This window comes from Bombus affinis, chromosome 10, assembly GCF_024516045.1.
Source record: "Bombus affinis isolate iyBomAffi1 chromosome 10, iyBomAffi1.2, whole genome shotgun sequence".
In the NCBI taxonomy this organism is placed as follows: Eukaryota; Metazoa; Arthropoda; class Insecta; order Hymenoptera; family Apidae; genus Bombus; species Bombus affinis.
The window spans coordinates 3045508-3070872 of record NC_066353.1 but is presented as its reverse complement, the minus strand read 5'-3'; the positions used below and the strand labels follow the sequence as shown (position 1 = coordinate 3070872).

The 25365-nt window shown below is 39.3% G+C and overlaps 1 protein-coding gene across 1 annotated transcript; it reads left to right on the top strand.

Moving 5' to 3' along the window:
• Window positions 1-2099: 2099 nt before the first annotated feature.
• Window positions 2100-25336, top strand: LOC126921471 (uncharacterized). The gene is made up of 9 exons (XM_050733131.1): window positions 2100-2492; window positions 21056-21292; window positions 21651-21763; window positions 21888-21997; window positions 22120-22198; window positions 22463-22602; window positions 22916-23062; window positions 23284-23506; window positions 24017-25336. The coding sequence occupies exons 1-9, from the start codon at window positions 2403-2405 to the stop codon at window positions 24213-24215; spliced, it is 1338 nt and encodes a 445-aa protein (XP_050589088.1). The 5' UTR covers window positions 2100-2402; the 3' UTR covers window positions 24216-25336.
• The last annotated feature ends 29 nt before the right edge of the window (window positions 25337-25365 follow it).

Sequence of the window (25365 nt, the reverse complement as noted above, 5' to 3'; positions counted from 1 at the left end):
TATGAGATATAACTTGGGAGCAAATCCGACAATATTATTTTTGTACTTTATTTTTGTATCTGCGACGTTCTCTTTCCTGATATCTTAATGATTATAGATAGCGTGCCGGCGAGATGTTGATTTCCCGGTTCTATCGTTGGTGTTCACTCGACCGGCTCTGCGTTTCACAAGCTCGAGCTGCATAAAAGAATTAATGCAGCGACCCAGTTATTCATGATTCCTCGGCGTTGCACTTACGGAGCTTTTGTGCCTATGGAGATCGTACTTTGAAATCTTTCGAGAGATAGAATTTCCATTGTTTGGGGCTGTGTTAGTTAGGCGTGGGGACGCGTGTAGGTAAAGTACGGAAACGGATTCTTCTTTTGGAATAAAATTTCATTGTTTATAGCATTCAGTGCGGCAGCTCTGGTTTACGTTCACGCGGACGCAATAAAATTGATATATTCGCAACAGTGTCTGCCCTTTTGCGTGTTACTATAGATAGAGATAGTATTCAACGCGAGAAGACGGTTCTTTTTTTCTCTCCCGTTTTCTTTTTCCCCCTTTTTCTTCTCTTCGCGTAGGGAAGTCGACGTTAGAGCTGTTTTTTCTGTGGGGAAGTGGGTCACAAACATTTTTCCGAGGTAAAAACCTTCAAAGGAAACAAAAACGTCTGGATTTTCATTAAGATTACATTTTCAGTATGCTTTAAATATAACGTCTCGCCTTGTTGCGCAAGAAAATATGAATTAGCACTGCCTTCTCTTTGAATGAAAATTTTATTCCTTTTTCATGCCTTCAAGTTTCCCGAGAGACCAATTAAGCCACTCGGCTTGAGTAGGTGGCTTCGCGTTAACACATAAGAAAAATAGCCCCAGTAAAGCTTTTATCCTCATAGCTGTAACTTTTTATTACCGCGTTTAAATGAATACTTTTTATCCACTTATCGCTATAAGTGTCTACATATATTTAGTGATTTATTCTGTACATCATGTCATTAACTGTAAATACGTAATATGTAGATTGTGGATTTATGGGTAACTCAAAAGTACTAAACTCTGTAAAAAGGAATGCAGAAATATATATAATATGCAAATCAAACTATTTTAATACTTAATAGATAAGACAAATTTTTATTCAGGTTCCATTCTTGTACTTACGTTTATAAAAATATGAAATTGCACAAACATACGCAATCTAATAATACCGTTACATCTTGTATATATTTATGTACAATTGTTGGGTGGATTGGAAAAAAAAATTAATAAAAATGATGCATCACTATCTTAGATGGTTTTCACATTATCGATGAATAATTCCATAATTATCGTATTGCCTTCGATATTTACCTTCATCCGCATTGTGACAAACTTAAGAGGTGCCACGACAATACCCTTACCAGCGTCACGACTATCGACAGTTCTGTAATTCCTACAATCTTCGTTCCTACAATCAATATCTATGGAATCGTTTCTTGGACGTAATTATTCGATTATTGCCAATGCATTCAAATTTTCGTACATATAATCAGGCGAAATAATAAACACCTAATTCAAATGTTTAAAAGCCAAAATATTTCATTTTTCAGGCATGGGGCTTAGACTTTCCGAAATTTAAATGTTAAAGCAGATGAATCGTTTTCCGAAATCAATATTCACATCTGACAATTTAAACTGAGTGTCTCTTTAAAAATATTCAATATATTCAATGGAAAATTCCAAATTCTATTTTCTTTTACATCGACATTAACAATCAAATATAATTACCATAAAGAGAAACATTTTCCTATCTGTGAAAAAATGAAAGATCACCTTTTGCAAATTAAGGTCACCATCTAGTAGAAAATAGTTTAGAAAGCATATGAGAACGTTCTCGAATTTCCCAGGCACGTCGATAAAGAGATTTTCTACGCGAACCATGTGTAGTGTGCACAGTGCTGGCCTCGCGCAGCAACCATGAGAAATATACAAAGCTCATTGCCGGATTCGGAGACATGAATGCGTGGATCGCATACAATATCGGATGAAAAGGGAATGGCCGCTGCGGCACGATCTATCCCCACCAAAAACGCTGAACACCTGAGCGTCCCTGGGAGCAGCTCAGGAGGAACAGTCATTATTGCGCCAGTATAACATTCGCTTCCAGTTCTCTTGAACGAACCATCGAGTTTTCGAGACACCATCCACGAGATCACGATACGGCCGTGCTTACGATCGCCACGTTCCCTCAGTTCGTCGTTACGGAAAGCAAAAACCGCGTGGCCGCCTCGAAACCGTCCCATCATTCGCTGAACGCGCGCGATACGATGAGATTGTTCTCGGCAAATAACGAAAATGTGACGTGAGATTGGCCTTAAGAGAGCCTTGGCAAGAACGTGACACGTTTCGTAGTCGGTCGTTCAGTGTGGCACGCACTCTGTCAAAATGCCAGTGAGAAGGACCAATTTTCACGCGTTCACCAGTGCACTTGTGTCGGTACTGTTCTTGGTTCTGGTGGCGCTTCGCGTCGGCCAGGTAAGTTTGGCAATGTCCAGTCACGAAGTTCTACGTACAATACATTTTGCAACGATTTCTTTTACATTATCAATAAATGAAATGCTTCACGAAATATTCGTAGCTGTTTTTATTGAAGTAATTTTTATTTGCAAAATACTTTTATGTTACGATACATTATTAATCGATAGCCAAAGGAATCTCTCCATAGATGCAAATGTTTGGAGGTAATTTTGTTTGAATCTCAATAATTTTTTACTCCAATCATATTACGATTGGTTTCTTGGATAGATAAGACCTCAATATCCGATGATTTTAGTCAACTGTTATGAATTACGTATTAATTAGACTTTTGCGGACTTTTCTCTCGATGTCCCCATCGAGAAATACATTATACCCGCCGGAATGCAGGCTTGATGCAGTTGTGCTGTTACCTGTATCGGTGTCGTTTATTCATCTGTGTATCGGCACGAGTTAAGATCAGCGATACGCAATCATCGTTGGACAAACAGAACCGCGGGAAATGGTCAAATCGAAATGGAAGATGACTGTTCTTTATCTTGCTGGGATAACGCGAGATACATATAAACGCACGTTCGCCGACGATAAATCGCCACGATCGAGTGCCGAGTCTCCAGCTGACTCATTCATCTCGCGCAAATACACTCCCGTCGCTTCCAAATCGGTGTCACTGACGTTCAACCGTTAAACAAATTAGAAAAATGTACAATAAACTGCAGTCATAAATCTCATTAGGAGAATTAGGAAAAACCACAAGGATCCACAAGGACTGAACGGTACTCGAAAGTATTGCGAAACCGTTCATGAAAAAAGCAGATCGTTTAGGCATTCGCGTGCTCACCACGCAATACGATATGATACAGTAATCTATCGGGAAGTAGGTACGCTAACGGCCGCAAACGTTGCCTTTCCACATTGTTTCGGTAAGAACGTTGCGCTCTCTCACCGAGAAAAATTCAGATAGACCGGCTGGAGCATGGCCAGCTTCGTTGGTTTCTGCGAGAACGCGATACAGGAATGCATGTCCAGCGGGAGGGCTGCATCGTTGGATGGCACGGTTCTCTCTGTCTCGTTCCAGTCGAAATATATTGTACGTCGAAATGCCGCGGATCCTCTGGATCTGCCTATGGCCAGCAAGAATGCGGGCTACCACGAACGCGGCCACGCGTGTGCGTGTATCGATGGGACGGGCATCGAATGCGTGAATTGCACAATTACGTGTGCTGGATAAAAGAACGAACAAACGAACGGTGTGTATTTATGCGTGAATTGAATGGGAGATATAGAAACGTGTTTAAAGCTCGTACCAATGGAATGTAAATACTAGGTGAATATGAAAAACATTAGCATTATTCATCTCTTCTCCTAAGAAAATGATTCTTTTTAGAGCTACCTTGATATAAAGGAAATCTTAAGCTATTCATAAGCGAACTTTCCATTATGGATAATGCAAAAGCGTAAGTTGCTTCTACAAGAAATATCATAATCTCTGGGTGACTAGATATTTGTCTGGACTGGTTCATAACGCGTACATAACGCCCGATGCAACGAACACCCGGTATGTATCGTGCAAACACGTACCGTTTAAGTGGGCAGTGAGAAACAATGATGCACACAGCCGCCTGGCCGTATACCACTCCTCGCGGACCGAACTTTTACTTAATTAAAAAATCTATTTAACAGGAAACTGGCCTTGCCTCATACGGGGTTATCTACTACGTAAATCGTAGATACAACTTGGCTTTGGTTCGAATCCCGCGCGTATAAATAGACCTTACTCTCGGGACCCTCTCCATGAATCGAACGTCGTCTTTTTACGTACGCACAATTACGTCCGTGTCAGCGGCGAGAAAACGCATCGGAGGGATACACAGCGAATGTTATCGAAATCGGCGATATGTTTTGGAAAACTTCGCCACACAAGAGATTCAAAAGCAAGTTGCGCAAGCTCGCAGGGAATTTTAATGACGTTCGCCGGCTGTCGAGCTGAGCATCGGCGAATTAATTGCAAACGCTTGTACCGAACTTGCCAAGAATTTTAAAGTTCTTCTCATTTCTCTGCGATGCTTGTCAATCGAGGGCATTACTGATCATTCGTAATAGTAGGTAACCTTATTAAAGCGTACGGCCTCGCGTTGATCAATTTACACAACACCGCTTTATTAATATTTATGAGTCACCCTACCATATCACTGCAATATAGAACGTACGGACTCGATCTGTGACACGCCGAGGTGACAAGTTTGGGTTCGTTGAGCAATTATTTTGCGCCAGTTTCGCTATGCTCCTTGTGCGTGTATGCGCGATCGCGAATCGTACGCTACCGTCTCGAAGAATAGAACGCAATAAACGAGGATAATCGTAAACTCGCGCTAACGTTGCTTAATAATTCCACACTTTATTCAACAGATATTTTAACGCGCGTCATCCAATTCCAGCTATGGCAACATACCTTATGGAATAATTCTTGTATGGTCGAATTATGATCCGATTACGAGAATTTCCGGATCTAAAAACACTGTGAATACTAAGCTTACTGTTTAATTTTATTAACTTGCAAATATCAGCAAAATTTCAGATTTTTGTTTTTATTAAAATCGTGCAGGCGCTTTTAGTAAAATTAACGCTAATTTTCATTGCGGTGGAATGAACATGAAAGCACCTGCATACTGGCAGAAATTGCAAAACCTGGGTTATGTCAGAAATTTTTATGAGATAAAAATATAAATAAATTTTTTTCCTGCATGGTACAATAAAATATACATTAAAGCTTAACATGTAGTTTTCGCGAACAAATATCTTTTTCTACTCACTTATATAGTATCTACTCTTTTCATGGCTCAGAGTAACAGATGTGTGTCACTACTGGTATGACTACATACGGTAGAAAAAGAGAGCGCGATCCTCTTAGTTAAATATTCGATCACGTCGAAATGACGCAACGCAAACTAGACATCGTCGCGTCGAAAGAAAAATCCATTCCTTCATCCTTGCACTCATCCGTGTACGCGACATACCATTGCGCGTCCTCGAGAGCGACAGTCTCGCACAGAAAATCTTATGCTTCTCATATACCTATCTTATTTCTCAACGAGCGGAGGAATTCTCACTTTCCGCGAGAATTCCACGGGGCGCTATGTGAAATCCGCGATCACGCATGTACACTCAGCATCGTTCCTTCTGTGGCAATCGACAGAATTTAAAGCGTGACGGCATCTCTCGCGTTTATTCCATCTTTGTAATCCTCTTACGTCGGACATTTCTCGTCGAGCAGACAACCGTGCGGGTTCGTAAATTCAGCCGTTTATAAGTCCACAAACTGTGATCGAAAATCACAGTCGGATCACAACTACAATGCTCCAACGATGACATTCTATCCATTTTTGACACGTTGGACTTCGTCTAAGACCTTAGGCTTAAGGATTATATTTTCGTATCGGTTTCGTACTGCGTCTCCTTTTGAAATGAAGCTTAAAAGCTAAATCAAACCGACGGATTCGTAACTATGATAGTATGTGAATGTATAGATGTAACAGTAAATACGTAGACATGTTATTGAAAATAATATTCTAATTGGTTAGCTTGATCATGCTGGTTACAAGAGCAGTTTGACGAATTAGAATATCAAATCTTAACTAGATGCAATAATATCGGAATGGTTTCTTCAGAAATGTTCCATGGTTCACCGAAAGCATGATGCAACGCACAATTAATTCTTACATGGTACATATTACTTATGGTCGATCAATCGACAAGATTTTCAACGAATTCGTGCTCTTACTTGGATCTCTTTGAACGAATTCGCTGGTTGGGTAGGAGGATGGGTAAAGAACGAGCAAATGTTGTTGAAGGATTTTTTTCGTTTTGCTGCAGTATAAGTGCGCCGCCATATACAGAATCTTGTACAAAAACGGACAGAACCTCTGTTGTTGCATACTTTTCCTCTCATTGGCGTGTCCATTTTGGGAGAACGAGCACAGACCAGATAGCGTCTCTGCCTACGCCACAGGGGCGGCCTACGTTCGGCCGCGATAATATGTCTTTCGTTTGAGATTGCGAAAGGTACGAGAACGGGTACGAGAGGGTTACGAGCGCCGGGAGAATATCGACGATCCACCCAACGCACGGCTGGCTATAACTACTCGTAGCTGGTATATCATACGTTATATCTACATCGAAGATCAAACACGTATACACGACCGGCGACACGGAAGCATAACGCGTATTGTTCGATTTTAGACGACAGAAACATGTTCCAACGTTGCATATAAAATACTTTCTTTATTATGATAACAGTGAGATATCTATGGAGATTGGAGATTTTGTAACTAGGATATTTGTCGATCCTCCTGGTTGATTATATGACACGGTTCTTCGTTAAGTTTGACTTATTGAGGTAGGTTTATATGAATTTAGTTCAGGAATAACTAAGGGGAAGTTCTATGTGTTTGGAATAAGTGTAATTGTAATTCTAATTGTCAGATATTCAACTAGCTGTGAAAAAAGCATGTTTGGAATTTGGAAGAATTTGAATTATTGAAGAATGACGATGTGATAATAAGTTATTCTACACGACTGACAATAAGTGTGACCGAAGTGAGAATGACGATAATAAGATTTCAAATTTTTGAACAATTATGTCAAATGTTATTAGTATAGAGATATGGACCATGTTATAGAATTTTTGTTGAATCATTTCATTTTCTCATAACTGATTGACTACAAACAAGTACAAAGTAGTTACAGATTCTTATAAATTATTCAGAATTACTACTTTGCTAAATTTCGTTCAAATTAATGAGGATCACATCTGAAGTAGAATTAATGTTCGAATTAGTCAAATCAAATATGTATCACCTACAACACACTCTGATTACCCAAATCCAGTTGAAGAAATGAAATTTGTACAATCTTGATTAATTACGCTATTACGTTTTAAAAATGTTGTGGCACTCAGGTAGCTGGACCAAATATGGCCGAACAGTTTATAACCACCATGCCAGTCTGCTCTTTTTCTCTGGCATCACTGCACTTTCGAACAGACTGGTACGAAGTTCTTTTACATAGGAATGCAGATGTTCGAGGCTATGGAAAGATACAGCGTTAACGCTGCGAGGCGTCGTTTTTTCATCGATTTGCATTGGTAAATTCTAGAATGATCTGGCCGCTGGGAATCACGCATCGTTTCAGCGTTACGAGCTGCGCTGTGTATCAGAGCGAACGGAAACGGTGTTAATGATGACGCGTTCCAGCCACGGCGTGCATACTATGCATCGTACTACGTACAATACGCGATTTCACCGCTATTCCCGGCTTCATTATTTTCCCGCCTATCGAGATATTACTAAACGACAACGAAAGTGAATATGTTTAAACAATGCTGTCGCTCATAATTCTTCATATATCATTTAATGCGTATAATGCGCGAAATTCATTTATTGATGAATCATCGCGATGAAAATTATGATCGTGAAAAGATAATATGGAGTGCCATGAACATATCTTTTTTTTTTGCACATTTAAATTTCCTATCAATATATGTAAATTCAAAGTCCAATGATAACCGGTGTGTTATGGATTTATCTTTATTAGAAATTAAGAGACATTACCAGTGTAATTTTCTGAGCGACGTAATTTCTGAAGTAAATAAATCTCGAGACTATTGTTCTCCAAGTTTGATCAGTTCAGACGAAATGCAAGTGCTCTTTTTCCCAAAAACACGCGCATGAAATAATACATGACATCCATATTTATTTAGAGACTATGGGTTTCTAAACTTTTATAACTATGTACCACAGTACTGTGTTACTAAATTTTATCTACAATTTTCTCAAATTAAGTATATCTTCTCCTGATATTATCATTTCATTAGAACAAAGATTTGTAGATTTTTAACAAGGTGTGCACCATATCTTTTGTTATTCTTCTTGGGTGGCAAAGCCCAAGACAAAGGAGCTTCGAGCTCTGAATATTCTCGGCTATGCCGCAATTAATTCTTTCTTCATCCTTATTCTCGTTTTCTTAATGCCAGCGATGCTGACAAATAAGCACCGCACCGAGTATTCGTCTTCCTCCTACGCCGCAAGGCCAGCAAAGCGTTAATACCTCGTTAAAATATTTCTCGGGAAGCGTCGTAATTAAAGGCGATCCACCTAGTCACACCTTCTATCACCATCGTGCAAATCGTTGGACAAACACGAGGAAATAGTCGCGTAATTAATGTCTCGACTACTGAATAGATAACGATATCATTCCAAATATGAGGAACTGCAATCGTAAACGAAGTAAATACCAGAAGCAAAAGCTTCAAACAGATACAAGAAAACGCATTTTTCTTAATTTGATAAGTTATATTATTTGTTACTTAAAAACTATGAATTTTTAGCGTTTATCACATTCAGAAATTTCAAGGAAGTATAAATAAAGTGTATTGGATTGGGTAAATTTATTTATTTGTATTTTACACTTCCATCTCTTTCAATTACGGTGTAATTAGCATTTATCATAGCGGTACTCTTAAAAGCTCGAATAAATTAATAAATCGTTTGCCATTCCAACTTCTCAATTACCAAACAACTTTAACGGCATCCAGCAACTTTTACCATTTTCTAATACTGACTTTCTTGTAACAGGACTAGTAGCTATTTCTTCGTCATTTTATATAGCGAAAAAAATGCAAGATCGTTAAATTCTCCTATGAAAAACCGCGTATTTAATATTACCACTGTCGGTGGAGAAGACTCGCTCGTTTCCAACCGGAGGAACACTGCCACAAAAGTTTGATTCTCTTGGTTCGTGGTTTCACCGGTGCTTCCTCGACTTCCAGATAGGATTCACGGACGCTTACATCTTTACGACAATGCCATTTCGTACGCGGCGAGATGTGTTGCCAGCGAACGGGCTGTGCACGTACACGTCGAACACAAAAGGAACCCGAGGTACTGCACACGAAGCGTGAAGAACGTACCTCTCCGTCGATTTCGTCCTGGCGTCGCCCTCGGGAGAACTACGGATATAAATCACGATCTCCACTGACATGGCTGATTTGCCGACTGCCGTGGGCAAACCTATATGACTGCTCCATGGATCGAACCATGTCAAGTGTTTAAACTACCTATGGGCTCCGGTCCACGGAACCCAACGTGGTACCAGGGGGAGAAAAGGGATACGGAGGAAGAAGAAAGGCGAACGTACAGAGCGTTTCAGAGGAGGAATTGTAAAGTTTTGGAGGAATACGAATAATGATGCATAATTCATAGGCGGTAGATATCGTGGAAACATCTGTTTGAAAGATTATACGACTGAAAATCAGAGAAAAGGGATACGGATTAAGAGAAAAGATGAACGTAGAGAGTATTTGAGAAAAGGAGTTGTAAACTTTTGAAAGATACGAATAGTAATGATCCTCAATCTATAATTATCGAATAGATATCATAGAAATGTTTATTAGAAGATTATACGATTCCTCGTATCAACTGGTTTCTGCGAGTAATATAAACGTATCTGTTAGATATGCGAAGGAAGTGTGAAAAATCAAATGCATCGTAACTGACTAAAACGCGCATTGCCTTACAGGTCATTTATATTAGTATAAACAGCCAACTTTTATACGCATGTTTGCCATGATCACCCTTGTTTAACCACAGATAGTGCAATTTTCATTTCAGTGACAATCATGTTAGCTTTGAAGCAACCTGTAAAATCACGAATCGTACCTCTCGAATTCCCCCGGTTCTACCATTCGACTCGAAATCGAATTCACCTGGGCTCTGAATTCTTCATCGTTTTCTGGGAAACGAGGTAGAACGGCCCAGACTGCCGCATGAAATCGCGTCGCTGTTTTACTTCCTTCTTCATCAAACTTCTTGCTGTTCTCTTTCTCCTGTTCGACGCCATTATCCATCGGTTAACTCATCGGTTTATGAGTCGTCGTTCCGAAGGACAATCGTCGGAAACGTATCGCTACGTCGGATCTCCCGTAAATTCGGTGTCCCATCGAGTTTCGATACCTTCTTTATTTCGTACTTCCTTTCATGTGGCGTCACCCTTTGCAATCGAATCGTTCGTTGGATACCGTAAAATACGTCAGTATTCGCCACATACGGAATCGTTGTTCTACTGGAACAATAAACCCGTGCCGTGTGTTGCCGTTCGCAAACGTAATGATACCGTTTCGCGAGAGATAAACGGCACAGTTAAGAAAATAGTATCGGAGCAGTGATATCACTCCGTCCCGTTGTCATACACACTCATTATCCGTGTCGTGCGAAATTATTGAAACGTGTTCATCCAGCTTTGTACGCTTGTTCCTTCGAATGTTTGGGTACTGTCCTCATCTGCAATATAGTAATTTGATTATGTTGTAGTAGAAAATTCTATGCGTCAAAAAGATATCCATGAAATTGATGAAACGTATTCTCTTCTATGCTTGGTAATTTTAAATGAAAATTCATGAAAGTAGATTTTTGATAATTAGATGTGGATGTTTACGTGTATTTATTACAGGTTTATGGAAAAATGTACAGTGACATATTAAATACAGTGATTGGAAGAAGTAATTCAGAATGAAATGTGGAATTTGCTAAAGATATGCTTCACTGCATAATGAGGATACGTGCAAATATTTCTTGTAATCACTTCATAGAAGAATATATAAAATACTTGTTATAGCATTTGGTAGATAAAATAGATCTCAATCTTCCTTTAATATGGGTGAACGTATGAATTTACATACACATTTGCAATCTCGTGTTCATAGTTAATTAAATTATTCAGTATACTGCTATACATTTCGAAAGATATCGTAAAATCGAAGCTTTTAAAACATGTTCTTGTGAAGTATACCTAAAAACTAAAGGACGGTCGTTTAAAAGTAAACTAGTTAATTTATAAATAAAAGACAAAATAAATATAACAACTCGAAATTGAGTGGTTAATGAAATAGTACATTTAACTTCTTAAGAACAATTTCGAAAGATTTATGTTTGGAAGTCAAGGCTTTCGAAGCCACGGGAGCATCGATTTCGCCACGACACGATAGCTGGACCAGTGACCTCAACCGGTCATAAAATCCAGCGTAGTTTTGCCTTTTTGCTTTTAAATTTCATCGCTTTCACTTTTCGCCATACTTTTCCATCTGGCCACTGGCTGCGACTCTGTCTTGCTCTTCGACGAACCCTTTCGTTCATAATGTTTCTCTCTCGAGACGACGAGAAACGCTCGATCCCGTTTATTAATCGGAATGTGGCTCTGAGAGAAACGTCCAAGGCAGCACGCAATTCATATTCAGATTTAAAGTTGCAAACACGCCAACGAAGTTGTAGAAAAAATATTTTATAATTATGAACAAGTATAAATAACATCTTCTTTAAATTATTTCTTTTATTCTGACTATGTTATATTGCATATTTGAATAATTTGATTTGAAATGAATATAAAATTAATGATAATAGATAAGAATCTAGCAATTTCTAGCCATTTTAGATTCTGATAAGAGAACTGGAACTAATTGCAACGATATCATGATATTCTAATAATTTAATCGGCATGATGAGTGGCTAGCGACAGAGTAGCAGAAGTTGCACGTGAAGATGAAATATGTATTAATTGCTATGCTTTTATTGCGCTTGCACGAACTGCTTAAACTCGATGTAGAATTAATCACAACGAAAGAGAGGCTCCCTTTCTTGGAATTCCGATAGAAGCTGTGGAAACATACGTTATTTTCATTTCAGTGGTTTTATATTCGACGCAGTCTTAACGGCGCGACGTCGGAAAGTATCCGATTTTCTTTACCCAGACACAAAAAGATGATTCTCTCTCAATCTGTCTAATGAGTTATCGTTGAAGATTAAGCAACTATACAGTCAGCCGCGATAAACGATCCGCCGTTGATACAACAATTTATTAATAAGCATACCTGGGTCCGAGCGTAAGTCTACGAAATTTGCAATCGTGTCAGAGATTAATTAAAACTGCGTAGAAAAGGCTGTCGAGGTACCGAGGTTCTCTGGGCTCTATTCGCCATGTATCGTTCATTTTAATTTCTTCCATGTGTGCCCGCGATTATTAAAGAAGAGCTGCTTGCTCTACGAGAAATTACATCGACCGCCGCCGCTGTAAGATTTATTAATTGCACCGTACGTACGTTCCTCATTCAGGTTTTAACAGTTCAATTAAAAACAGCGATAACTGGACTACGATATTAACATCGATCTCATCGATTAAACGCCATATGATTATACAGAATTTGTATTTCGTGTGATACTTCATCGTTCAAAAGTACTCGGACACTTGCTTCTTTATATTATAATAACTTTGCATAATAGCATACTATGTCACTATCGAACTGATTTTTAAATATACTATACGCAATAATTAAATTGACGTTTGTAATTTTTAAAATTGTTGGAAATATTTTATTACCTCACGAGCTTATTGTTCTTAGATATTTTAATTTGTGAATTATGATCTACATGAAGAAAAATTTCCTAGTTAGATGAAAAGACTTCTGACGTTAATGCAAGGGATGATATTATAAAATATAATATTAAATACATGCAGATATATACAGATCTATACAGACATACATTAAATAGCAAAATATAGTATTTCTATCTTTCAATGGGTAATTTAAATCTACAGTATGTTAGTAAACGCAGCTTTTGATTATTAATTCATCATTAACTTATATTCACTTCCAATTTCAAAATTCATTTTGATTAAATTCACCATCTTATTTTGCCATATACATTTGAGTATTCTTTCTTTCTACAAATCTGCTGTATAAACGATCACGTAGTATATGCGTATACATATACGTATCTATTGTATTAAACTGGCGCCATAGTTCCTTTGTTCGCTTCACGATAAAAAAATCATTATGGTAAAAATTCACTGAGATAGGTAACATCGTAGATGCTGTAGGGAACAGCATCGGCATCCACCCGTTCAAACACCTTAACATTATTGAAACTTATCGTTTATCTATTTATCGACGCAGGTGGTGAAGGTAATAAGCATCGTTGCTCTCGCGCCACGCGCGTTTCGTATAATCGTAATAATTTCACGCAATTCACTTTCGCCATTCAATAACACGCATGCAGAAAGCGTATAGTATACACCCATACACTGACCATTAGCCAACACCGACGTATAATACTACACATATGTATACATAAATGCGTTCGCGCGATCTCTTGCGGTTATTAAACCTACGATACGCGGACATACGTGTGAATGTATTCATGACCGTGCGTGTGCATTTCTATTAGTCCGTAATATATACGATAAGAAACAAACTCGTTGCGAATCTCATCTCCGCGTTATTTGCACAAGGCGTAATCGGTTACTTTTCAGAAAGAAAGCGGATTCCTTGATGCGAAGATTTACGTAACTTAAGACGACAGAATCGATCGCTTGAAACACAATGACGCACGACAAAAGAGTAAAATAACGGAATACCATTAGCCACTATACAAATTTAACGTCTAACGTTTCATGGTATATTATACAAATTTCATAAAAACGTGACCGATATCCTATACGTATTGTCGAGAACGAAGGGGTGAAATCAATATTTTCCATCGTTAAAATTGCAAGTGGTAATAATACAAGGATCATGTAGACATCGTTCGGTTTCAACAGAGCAAGCTTTATGGGCTGTTTTTCTGCCACGAGGAAACTGATTAGAGGAACGCTTATTGAAACGATTGTATCGTTCCTAACTACCAATGCAACCGATCATGCTGGCTATAAAAGTACATATATGTTTCTCTATCGAATTAAGTCGATATCCATCGGCAGTGAGCGTGTTCAAATTTACAAGGTCTAACGAAGGTACTCAATATATTACGCGCGTACACCACGTTCCTTTCATCGTTCCACTAATTGCGTTGAGTGCATCAAATATGCTTTCACTTGATGTTTTAGAAGAAAATCACGGAGGCTCTCTTTGAGCGCATTGTCTCGTGAACGACGCGAAACATAATAGAACGGAATGCGGGAGCTCTCCCGCGAGTCGAACGCTCGCTCGTACACAGAGCGGAATCTTCTGCGGATCGCACACTTTCACGTGTCTCGGCTTTTCTTTCGAACCGTTTCTACCATGCGTAAATTTAACAGACAGCGTGCCAGGGCCCGGTGCACACTCTGCTTTCACTTACACGCTTTCGGGTTTCGAGAGGATCGCGCTCCCGTAAAAGTGGGAGGAGATGACGCGCCCGCTCGATCAGATATCGCGAAACTTAAATTTACAATTACTTCCGACGATGGTTAATCTGATAATTTCCGAGTCGAATTATTGAACGGACGAGAGCGAGTTTCATCTCTTACAAAGTGCCTTGTAGCTTTTGCGAGGCTTCTCCCAGTCCTTAAATATTGCAAACAATTAAGCCAATCGTGGCCATTGAGGCCTTTTTATGGGATATACATGGGATTCGGATTTTAATGCATCGTTTTCAACGAAGACTGCGTTGGGTTATGACGTTCCTTTTTGTAAAATGGGGATAATTTGGAAAATAGTATGGGCAAATGTTCAACATTTTAAATACTATTAGTATATAATACAGCGATGCTACTTTTATTTTAAATAATCGTATAGTTTATAGCTGGCTTGTCTAGTAGTTCAAGTTAGTTACAAGATAATTTTAACAACATACGTATGAGCATTTACGATAAGATGGATAACATTGTACATAGCTTTCTACATTTCAAACTTCATTCGATAATTTCACAATCACGGTATCCAAACCTAAGTTTTGAACCCAATAAGTTCGTAATTCTCATAAACCGAATTTACCTTGAACAATATACCATATATTTTGAAAGAAACTGTACGATAAATATGTCTGTTCTCTTCGACCAATCAATCAAAACTACATCTGATGTTGACTCACGACAAAGAGGCTATAAAACCAATGTATACATATATATACAATATACATATATATATATTATATTTATATATATGTATATTATTATATATATACATATACATATATATATAATATACATGTATATATATATTGTATTTATATATATGTATATTATTATATGTGTATATATATATATATATATTTACTGATGACGAATGCTTCTTTATCGATGAGAAGGAAATCGAAGTTTTACCGAGTCCCCCTCTTAGAAATTTCTTCGAGGATCTTCCTTCTCGGAAGTCATTTGTTTGTTCGCGTACCGTTCGACATAACCGTTTTCCCTGAATGCTTCCGTGTAAACGGTCATTATTAAACAATGTGTGTGTTAAACAATGTGCCGTTAAACGTCCAGGCATAAAACTTGCCAAACGATCGGATCGCAAATTGTACGACGAAATGGTGAGTGCCATTTCTGGCGAAAATGCCGCTGGCTTGGGTTTCGGTGGACGCGAAAAAAAGGAGAAAAGGAAAAGAACAGGAAGAAAGGGAAAAAGAAAAGAAAGAAAGGAAGGAGAGAAAATCGACGACACAGACGGTTAGACGAAAGAACCTGAAGAAGGCAGGGTCAATAACATACGTTTCGGCTGTCTCCTTCTTCCCTTTTCCTCGCAAGATAATTCGAGAGCTGGCTCGAGCCCTCTGGCCAAAGAATGCGCTTTCTACGTTGCATATATGCAGCGTACGTGCAAGCAGTTCGCATTGACAAACGCCTTAGAGCTCTGCCTGTAATAATCGTAAAGAAAAAGAACAGAAAGGAACGATACATCTGATAACGTCGTAATTGTTATATTAATGTCTGGTAGTCTGCTTTGTACGTAATTTTATCGTTCGAAGGTGTTGCATGATCGCCACGTTACCTTCAGGGACGTATTTCTTCGTAATGATATAATTTGTGTTTTGAACACGGCCCAACTGTATGTTAATCGGAAGTATGTGTTTTTCTGGTTTAATCGAGCATGTAAATAAAGAATCATTTGGAATCATAGCTATAAACTCAAGCAGTTAGGGAAAGATTCTTAACAGGCACTTCAGAGATACCACGGATTTTCTTTTTAAGTGAAATCAACTCGTGAGATCGCTCTTTATTTACGAAAAAGGTGTTCGAATTCTCTACTAATTAATTCAGCGCTCTATAAAAATAAACTTTCACGATGCATTTCTCATTATTGTTCTTGTTGTGCTGTCGATGGTACAGACAAAATTAATTAATAACCAGTTCATTAAAATCACGACTCTACTTTCGACACACTGATATTTTAAGGCATTATATGCATATTTTACCACGCTAATATGTACCTCCTTTTTTGTATAAGTTCTCAATCGTGCAAATTTGAAACGCTCTATACTTTCGAACATTTAAAGAATGCAGGCGATGAGTGGTGAGAAACTGATATATTTCCTTTTCAAGTTCAGGTTCCTGTGCGTTGGCGAACATATTGAGGGACAGAGAGCGTTTTCAAGAAAAAACAATGGTACATCGAACGTGAAAGAAGGTCGGGAGGCATGTAAACAATTACTGCAAGTTGTTTCTTAAAACTTGCTTCCTCAGGAAGACCGGTGGCATTGTAAGCGCCTGTAGTATATTACAGTTTGCGAGTGTGACACAGCAGCATTGTTCCACGGAGACGTGACTTCCTCGTATTTTTCAATTACTCGGCCGCACCACGTGCTGTTCCGTGCACGTTTAGTATTTTTCCAGAGCTTCGTTATAACTTTCCGCTTGGAAGACTTCTCAGTGAATCAAAAAAGATCATCACTGTTCTATGTACGGTATTTATTTCTACGAACGAACGACAGTTTTATAGCGATCATACTTTTCAGAACGGAAGGACTCCATTTACTGGAATGAAATTTTAATTGGTGCTTGATTAAATGAATTACTGTCAATTGAATCCAATTAATCGTACATTTAATGTTTTTAGTAAAAATAAAAAATCGTAGGTAGTAAAGAGAATCACTGAATTCCTATTATGCGAATTCCAGATACGGTGACTCACAAATATACTTGAACACATTGAACACAATAAAAACCTGTACCTGTACATACATAATGAGACATTGAGAGTAAAAGCGAGCCACGATATTCAACAGATTGAGTAATTCATTGTCTAAAATGGATGTGAGCAGAAAATATTCACTGCAATAACTGTTTTCATTATGCTACCTGACGAAGGGTTTGATTTGAACAAGCCAAACTATTTCATATTTGTATGATTCATATAGCTTATTGGAATAAAGTTACTAGGAAAAAATGAATGATACATTACGTTAAGAAAGAATACGATTTATAATTAGTCTGCTTTTGCTCTCTCCGCCTCGTTTGATGGTAAATATTCAAATATTTTCGTGAGTCACTGCATATAAACTGTCTATTTTTCGATACAAGTAAGTATCTACTGTGACCAAAAAAAGAAGAGTTTGAAAAGTTTTAAACAACACCCCGACCTATCCTCCGACTACTTCTACGAACTTGGATCGAAATGTGCAATACGTATCTCCTATTCCTCCCGAAGAAACGATAAAAAGAATCGGAAATCCTGATAAACTACGGCCATCCAAAGAGAACAGTAAAACTTTCTTTCGAAACCCCTTTATCTCGAACAAGCAGAAGTTTCACGGTTTAGCAGCGGTGTGTACTCGAAACCCTATACCTATTCACGTATTTAATAAAAGCGATACGGCGAAGCGAAGGTTCGCGTATGTCCGACGTTTCGATAAGTCCGCCAATATATTTCATTCGATTCGGAAAAAATAGTCGCCGCTTCACAGTCGATACTATTCCGCCCTCGTTCCAGCGGCTCGCATACTTGCCCCATGGGTGTGTACTATCGGAATGTGTTGAAACATTGCGGCCACAAGGCGGTCGGATTAAATCTTGATACATTGCCGCTATCCACGCGTAAAATTCGTGCGCGCGCTCTCGTGCACACACACACCTCTATGAAGATGTTGTTACACAGTTTCGCCTATGTAGACGAAGCCGAAAAAATTCATTGATTTATCGACCGGGGTTTTGATTGTCGATAGCGTGCATTCTATCGTAGCGAATTACTAAGTGGCCACTTGCCCGCCACGGTTCCTTGTACATGAATTATTCTATTTCGTGACCGGCCGTCGCGCGTCCGCGCCGGCTAATTGTTGCTTTCCCTGTGGACGAGTAAAATCGCTCGTTAGCGAGTTACATCGATCGTTGATCCGTTCGAACGCCGCTTCCAGCCCGTGTTCCTCGTGTCCCACGCGAAATTCGCCAACAACCCGACACGTTCTAGATGTTATCTAACCAACACGCTAGCTCGGATCGCGTTAACTTTCGTTTATATAAGCAGCCGGTTCCGTGATGTCACCCTCATTTTCTTCTGCCCACTATTCTCGTCTCTCCGCTACCTGGACAAGGCACAGTGCTCAGCAATTGATTGCGTCACTTTAGACATCAAATGGGGAGGGGGAGGCGTGTTCCACGGCGTGAGCACACGTTTTTTACGTCTCCAACGCAGGAAGAAAGCTACGCTCGCTACAATGTTGACTTCGATTAACGTCTAACACGCGACCATAGTTTCGCGTGAATCCACCAGAGGAGATGTATAAAAGATTTCGTGCAATATCAAATGTTGCGTGCATTTACGACCCGCCCAATGATCGTGAATCATAGTAATTACGCACATATCGTGATCCTCCTTAAGATCGTAGAAATTAGAAAAGACCTCTGCGTTTCTTATAACGATGCAATGGTAAAGCCGTATCCTTCATTGGAGCTCGTCTCACATTCGAAGCCTCGAGGACCTCTGGTCTCGTTTCTTCTCCTGCCGGTCTCTCCTTGAAGTATTCGTTAATTGGAGCTACCGTATCGATTACGTAAAGCCTCGGGTCTCAAGCGTATACTCGCAATCAGCCTATAATTAACGCATTCCTTTCTCCAGCAATCACAAGTCTCAAGAAAATGAATTTGTTGTTGTTTGCAATACGACTGGTAAATAGATAAGTAGGCTAAACGTATAACGGATTATAACGAAATAACAAGTCTAAGATCACAGCTAACTTAGCCAAGGTATATTACGAAAATACGAAGGATCTACGAGGATCGTATTAACCAACGGAACTAATCGTTCCGAACGAAAGAAGTTGGCATATAAAGAAATTCGGAAGGATGTCATTCGTCAGTGTCGAAAGGAAGACAAAGGCGGTCTGAGTTTTGGTATTCTAAGGATAATAGAATATAGATGGCGAACGAGATAGGGATACCACAAGCATGCAGAACTGAGACCGAAAAAGGAGCAATCAGCAAAACGCAAGGACGCGCGTATACGTTACCATGTCGTGTTCTCATAATCGATTAGCCGTCCGCGAGAAGGAGGAATCCTTTTCTGTAACCCAACACGTCTCTGATCTTTCTCTCTTTCTCCGCGGAGAGAGGCCACTGAAGCATTTAGGACCGTTGGCCTTGCAACCGCCTACGTTCCAGACCTTTGTCTCGCTTCCAAGAGACTCGATGCTTGTCGCGGTGGCATCTCTTTCGCTCGTCTCTAGTTCGGTTCTATTTTATTGTTGGCGTATATCCGTCTGGCACTTCTGGACATACTTATATGTATACATGTCTACCATATACCGTGGCATGAACGTGGTGAGGCCACATGAAATTGAAAGTTAGCGTGGGTTGATAGCTGCCGCCCAGACCGGTCCAAGTTTACTTGGGCATTAAGTTAGCGATTGGCACGAGAAAATATCACCGATCTTTCGTTATGACTCAAGAGCTTCGATGGGTATGCATGGCCGAGCAAAAACTCGTGAATTTCGATCGTTTTCTATAGGGGTATCCGGTACATAATTCGCCATGGTCACGAGAATTCTTCCCCTTGTCTGATTGTAATTAATTAAATAATTTATAACCACGAGACGAACGGTGGACGCTTGAGGACTGGTATGCGATCTTTAAAGGGCAAGGGGCAATTAACTGAGTATAATTAAAGCTGGCAGACTAATTAGTCTGGTATGTTAATATTAATTGTGTCTTGGTTCATTTTTTCGTATCTTTTTCAACTGCGATTCTTATGATCCAACTGTTGCTATCTCCAGCTGTCGATATATCTGTACTATACGCAAATGTTGGAAAACGAAAGTGGAGAAACGAGCTTTACCAGCGAGTCTTCTTTCAGATTGAAAATCGACCATCTCGATGAGTACATATTTTGATATTCGTTTTCACTGCTTATCTTTGCAACAGAGTAGAGAATATCTTTGTACTGTTATATTCTAGTTGCAAGTGAATCTCTTAGAAACTAAACTAATCAATTACGTTTCTTTTTCTTAATTTATTAAATTCATACATGATAAGTATTCGGCTCTAAAAAAAACCGAAGATTGATTACTATACGCAGAAAACAGTTCTCAATTTGAACACAAATTTGGAAAAATAATATTTGTGATACCATCGTTTTTCTTCACCTTCCAATATATGGAGTCGATTAGTATGATTCCTAGCTGTCCTAGATATCGCTTAGCGTTCATCGAAACAACTACGGTAACAAGCAAACAACTTTAGTAACCATCTACAGTAGTTGAATTCGTTACCAAAGTTTCGTTCGATCAGGTTGTTTGCTGTCAAAAGTCAATGTAATTCTTGTTCAATCGCAGGTCACCGGACAATTATTGGACACGGAGTTTCAACCGACGGTTACAGCAACATGTAAGGCCGGCCACATGACGATACGAGTGAACCTGAATCAAAGTTTCGTGGGAGCTATTCATGCCAGAGATTTTCGGACGCCGCAATGTATGGCGCCCGGAAATGGCTCTACACACGCCACGCTCGCCATTAATCTTCTCGCGCCCAAAGGCTCCCCGGATTATTGTGGCGTTTTGGTAAACAACGTAAGCGATCTTTTCCATTTCTATAATTAAAACTCAAACACATATTGATAGCACTTTTCAACGTGACAAGATCTATTTGCTGAAACAAATGCTTTAAAATCGAAAAGTAAGGTCAGGTAAGACAAATGCTCAATCTATCGCATTTTAAATTCGTTCTTGATCTTCAGATATAACGAAACATTCTGTTTAACTATGCTCGCGAAACGATATCACAGAAATATCAGAATAGAACACCGCTTTCAACTCTTATTACTTCGGCCGATAACATCAGGAGACTCTATTCGTTTGGTGGAAAACGTCGTCCTTCATTAAACGCACTCGCAACAAATTCCCCTTAATCCCGTTGTAATTCTTGCAGGATACCGAGGAGCGGTCCATTCCTATCGCAGTAAGGATACACAAGACGTTAGAGCTGGCGGACGATAAATTTTACGTGATCACGTGCGGAAAAGCTGGATTCAAAAACGCCAAGTACATATCACAGTTTATTAATATTATCCTGTATCTCGGTGGAATCGCCAGCAATCCACGAGAGTGGATTGCTACACAGAAAGACTTTAATATCCTAACACGATACGATAATTTCTTTGCTCAGGAACGAGACCTCGCTAGTATCTTTGCGTCTTTTGGACGGAGGCCACAAAGTGCAAGAAGCTATTTATGGTCACAACTACACTTTGCGTGCGGAGATCTCGCGACCAGATGGTTCGTACATAGCGTCTCTTACTCCGTTTCACTCCTTACGTTTAATTGGAATTAACGAGCACGCGTAGCGCGTGAACGCACGGTCGTGTTCACGCGTTCTCATCGATCTTTCTCGTTTGCAGGAATGTACGGAATCAAAGTAAAGTCGTGTTTTGCGTTCAACAAACGAAACAGCAGCGTACAACTGATCGACGATAAAGGGTACGTTTTACATCCACCTCGTTTATCTTCATTTGTTCGTCCTCTAGGACGAATTCATTTATCAAAATCGTTCGTGTACCTATAAAGTTTGTGGAAATCTAATCTATAATAGTTATGTAAAACTGTCGATTACTTTTGTCGAACGGATCAATGATAATTCCAACAGAGTTACATAATCCCGATATGAATTTTACGCGATTCAAGCTGTCACGACTGCGATCACGATCATAACCGGTTGCGTAACGTTCATTTTCCATGACAAAGGTGTCCCGTAAAGGCTCGGGTCATGACGAAATTCATCTACGATCGAAACACTGGCCTGGCGGATGCGACATTGTTCTCGATGTTCCGGTTCCCTGACAGTCCGCAGGTGCATTTTCAATGTGACATCGCCGTGTGCAGAGGTAAACTGATTCGCTGAATGATTTCCGATTACGGCCTGCTTCGATCTGGGTTACAGCGTGCCGTTCAACTCGGCTCGGCAATTAACATATACCCTCGAAACTTTCTTTGGACATTTAGTAAACGCGTTATTCGAACGGACACCGACAAGCATAGTCGTATCGCGTCTAGGTTCGTTCGATTACGCTTTCTACTTTGCAAGAAGAGATTTCAGAACGCCTTCCTCGCGGTGGTCGAGCGAGTGTCGAACGGTAAATAATGCGTCGTAATAGATAACAGGTGAAACGTAAAACGGTTTATCTTCTTTTCCACCAGGAAGCTGCGGTATCCCCGTTTGCGAAGGCGATAACGAGGAAGATATAAAGGGAGCGTCCTTAATTAATGGACAAAGCGTGAGCGGCGAGGAAGGAGTGCTCCTAGCCGGCACGAGCGTGTTCGTTCTTGACCCTGGTCAAACACCATGTAAATATCGCACCATACTTTTCATACTATACCATCGCTTCCTGCTTACTCCGTGGATAACACCGCGTGATTATACTCATACCTTCTACTTGAACTCCTACCTCCGGAGTTGAATTAATTAACCACCATGCAGCAGTTTCTCCATTTCGATGAAATTCTCTGTTCTTAATTTTCCACAGGAGAGGTTTCTTATAGTTGTTAACGCGGTACTTGTTTCATAGCCGTTCAGACATTGTACGAGGATGGCAGCGTTCACCCGTTATGGCTGCTGTGGCTGGCAGTAGCTCTTGGCATTCTGTTCCTCATCATGCTGATAATCAATATATTCCTCTGCTCCGCGATGACCTGCAGCTGCACCAGGACGGACATTATCGAGAAAGAGCCATCGATTATCGAGGACTACGATCCGTATCGTAGCTGGCATGGCTCCCAATACGGCTCGAGGTTCGATTTTATTTCTCATTGGAACAACGTTTCAGATCATAAGAACACGAAGACGAAAGATTCCTTGAAATTCCACGGAACTTGTAATTACCCTGAAGGCGAAAGAGATTCTCTTTTAGTACGGAGTGTAATTGAGATGTTTAGAAAAGGAGGATTCGAGGAATTTGCGTGCTTCGAATTGATTGAAACACGGTAGTGAATTCTTTGCATCGATTGCTAGCTTGTTGAAGCGAAATAATGAATATTGCTCGCGTGAGCTAAACGAGTATATGAAATGCATAGCGAAGAAAAAATACTTCTTTCTTTTCAAACATGTTTTAGTCAATTTAGCATTGCTTATGAAACTTGATGCTACTTCGTACGTCATATTTAAAAAATATTATGGCCTTTAATTATTGCTTTTGTATTCAAAATGACTAATCGTCTACGTGTTTGATCTATCAACGTATTGTCATCGAGATTATTTTTAGCAACGATCGAACACTCGACTGAATCATTGTCTGTGTTTAGGTACTCCTTAAACGGGAAGCAAGGATATGCTTCCGGAGGATCGACGATGAATTCAACCAGGTCGATATCGACGAACAGCGATCACTACGCCATAGTCCATTCAAGGCCAGGAAGCAGATATTCCGGACCAGGTCAGAAGCATCATCACCATCACAGAGGGCCGCCGTCGAACATCGGCTCGCACTATTCTGGAAAATAATATTCATCAAATTAACATATATAACGAAAAAAGAAAAGATGTATAAAACAAACTATCATTTTGATTAATGTTTCGAACATAATTGAAGCTCTTTTATAACAACGCAACCACGCGTAACGGGTATCTAGAATCGATAGAGTCATTGCTCACACTGTTCAAAGACAAACTACACGAATATCGAGATAATAGACAATGGTTGATCCTTGACTCGAAACAAAAGCATACAGACGCGTTGCAATAATATGCTTGATTATATTCTTAACAAAGAACAGTAATGAACACTTACACTGTTTGGGAATTCTTTTCGCGTTAAGGATTGACTTACGTATAGCTTGATACGTCCTCAATAGTTACTACTAATATATGATACACTTAGTTCGCAATTCCTGCCTTCAAAGAGTATTTTTGTATTAATATTCAGCTATTGTCTGACTCGTACTTCGGTTTTCTCAAAAAGGCAGGAAACTTGAGAAAGATCAAATATTAATTTGTACGCGGATTCTACAATGAAATAACACGTTTCATTCGTAGATATATGGCAATCCGTTCCATTTACTTTTAGTATCTCTGTACGAGAGAAGGTTCTTCAACTAGATCGTATATGTATCATATGATAGTCATAAATATAGGTACTTAGCATTCTTTTTTTACTATGTTGCGTAATACCTACTTAATTAAGATGGAATTAGACGAACGCTTTTGTACATAAATTCATTAATCAGAAACATCATCCTTTGTCTTAGCGATGCGTAGGAACGTTCTTTCGTGCGCATGTATGGTTCTCGCACCGTCCAACTAGAGGTATTATCATCACGAACAAAATTTGTATTTTGTATAAAGAAAAGAAAAAAAATCTACGAATTCTAAAAAATAGTTGGAACAAAGAATGTAGTAACTTGAAAATTAATCTGTCGCGGATAACAGAATAAATTTTACATTTTGTACAAAGAAAGAAGCAAGAAAATCTATGAATTTTAGACAATGGAACAAGAAATAGACTTAGAGTGTTACTCCGTTTTTTCGTTGACACGAATTTTTGTTGTTACAGCTCAATGAAATATTCCATGTTCAACGAGTTACAAGTATATGCCTTTTTAAATACAGTAAAAATGTAGAAAAAGTTTCTGGAAACGTTTATTCTACCTGGACC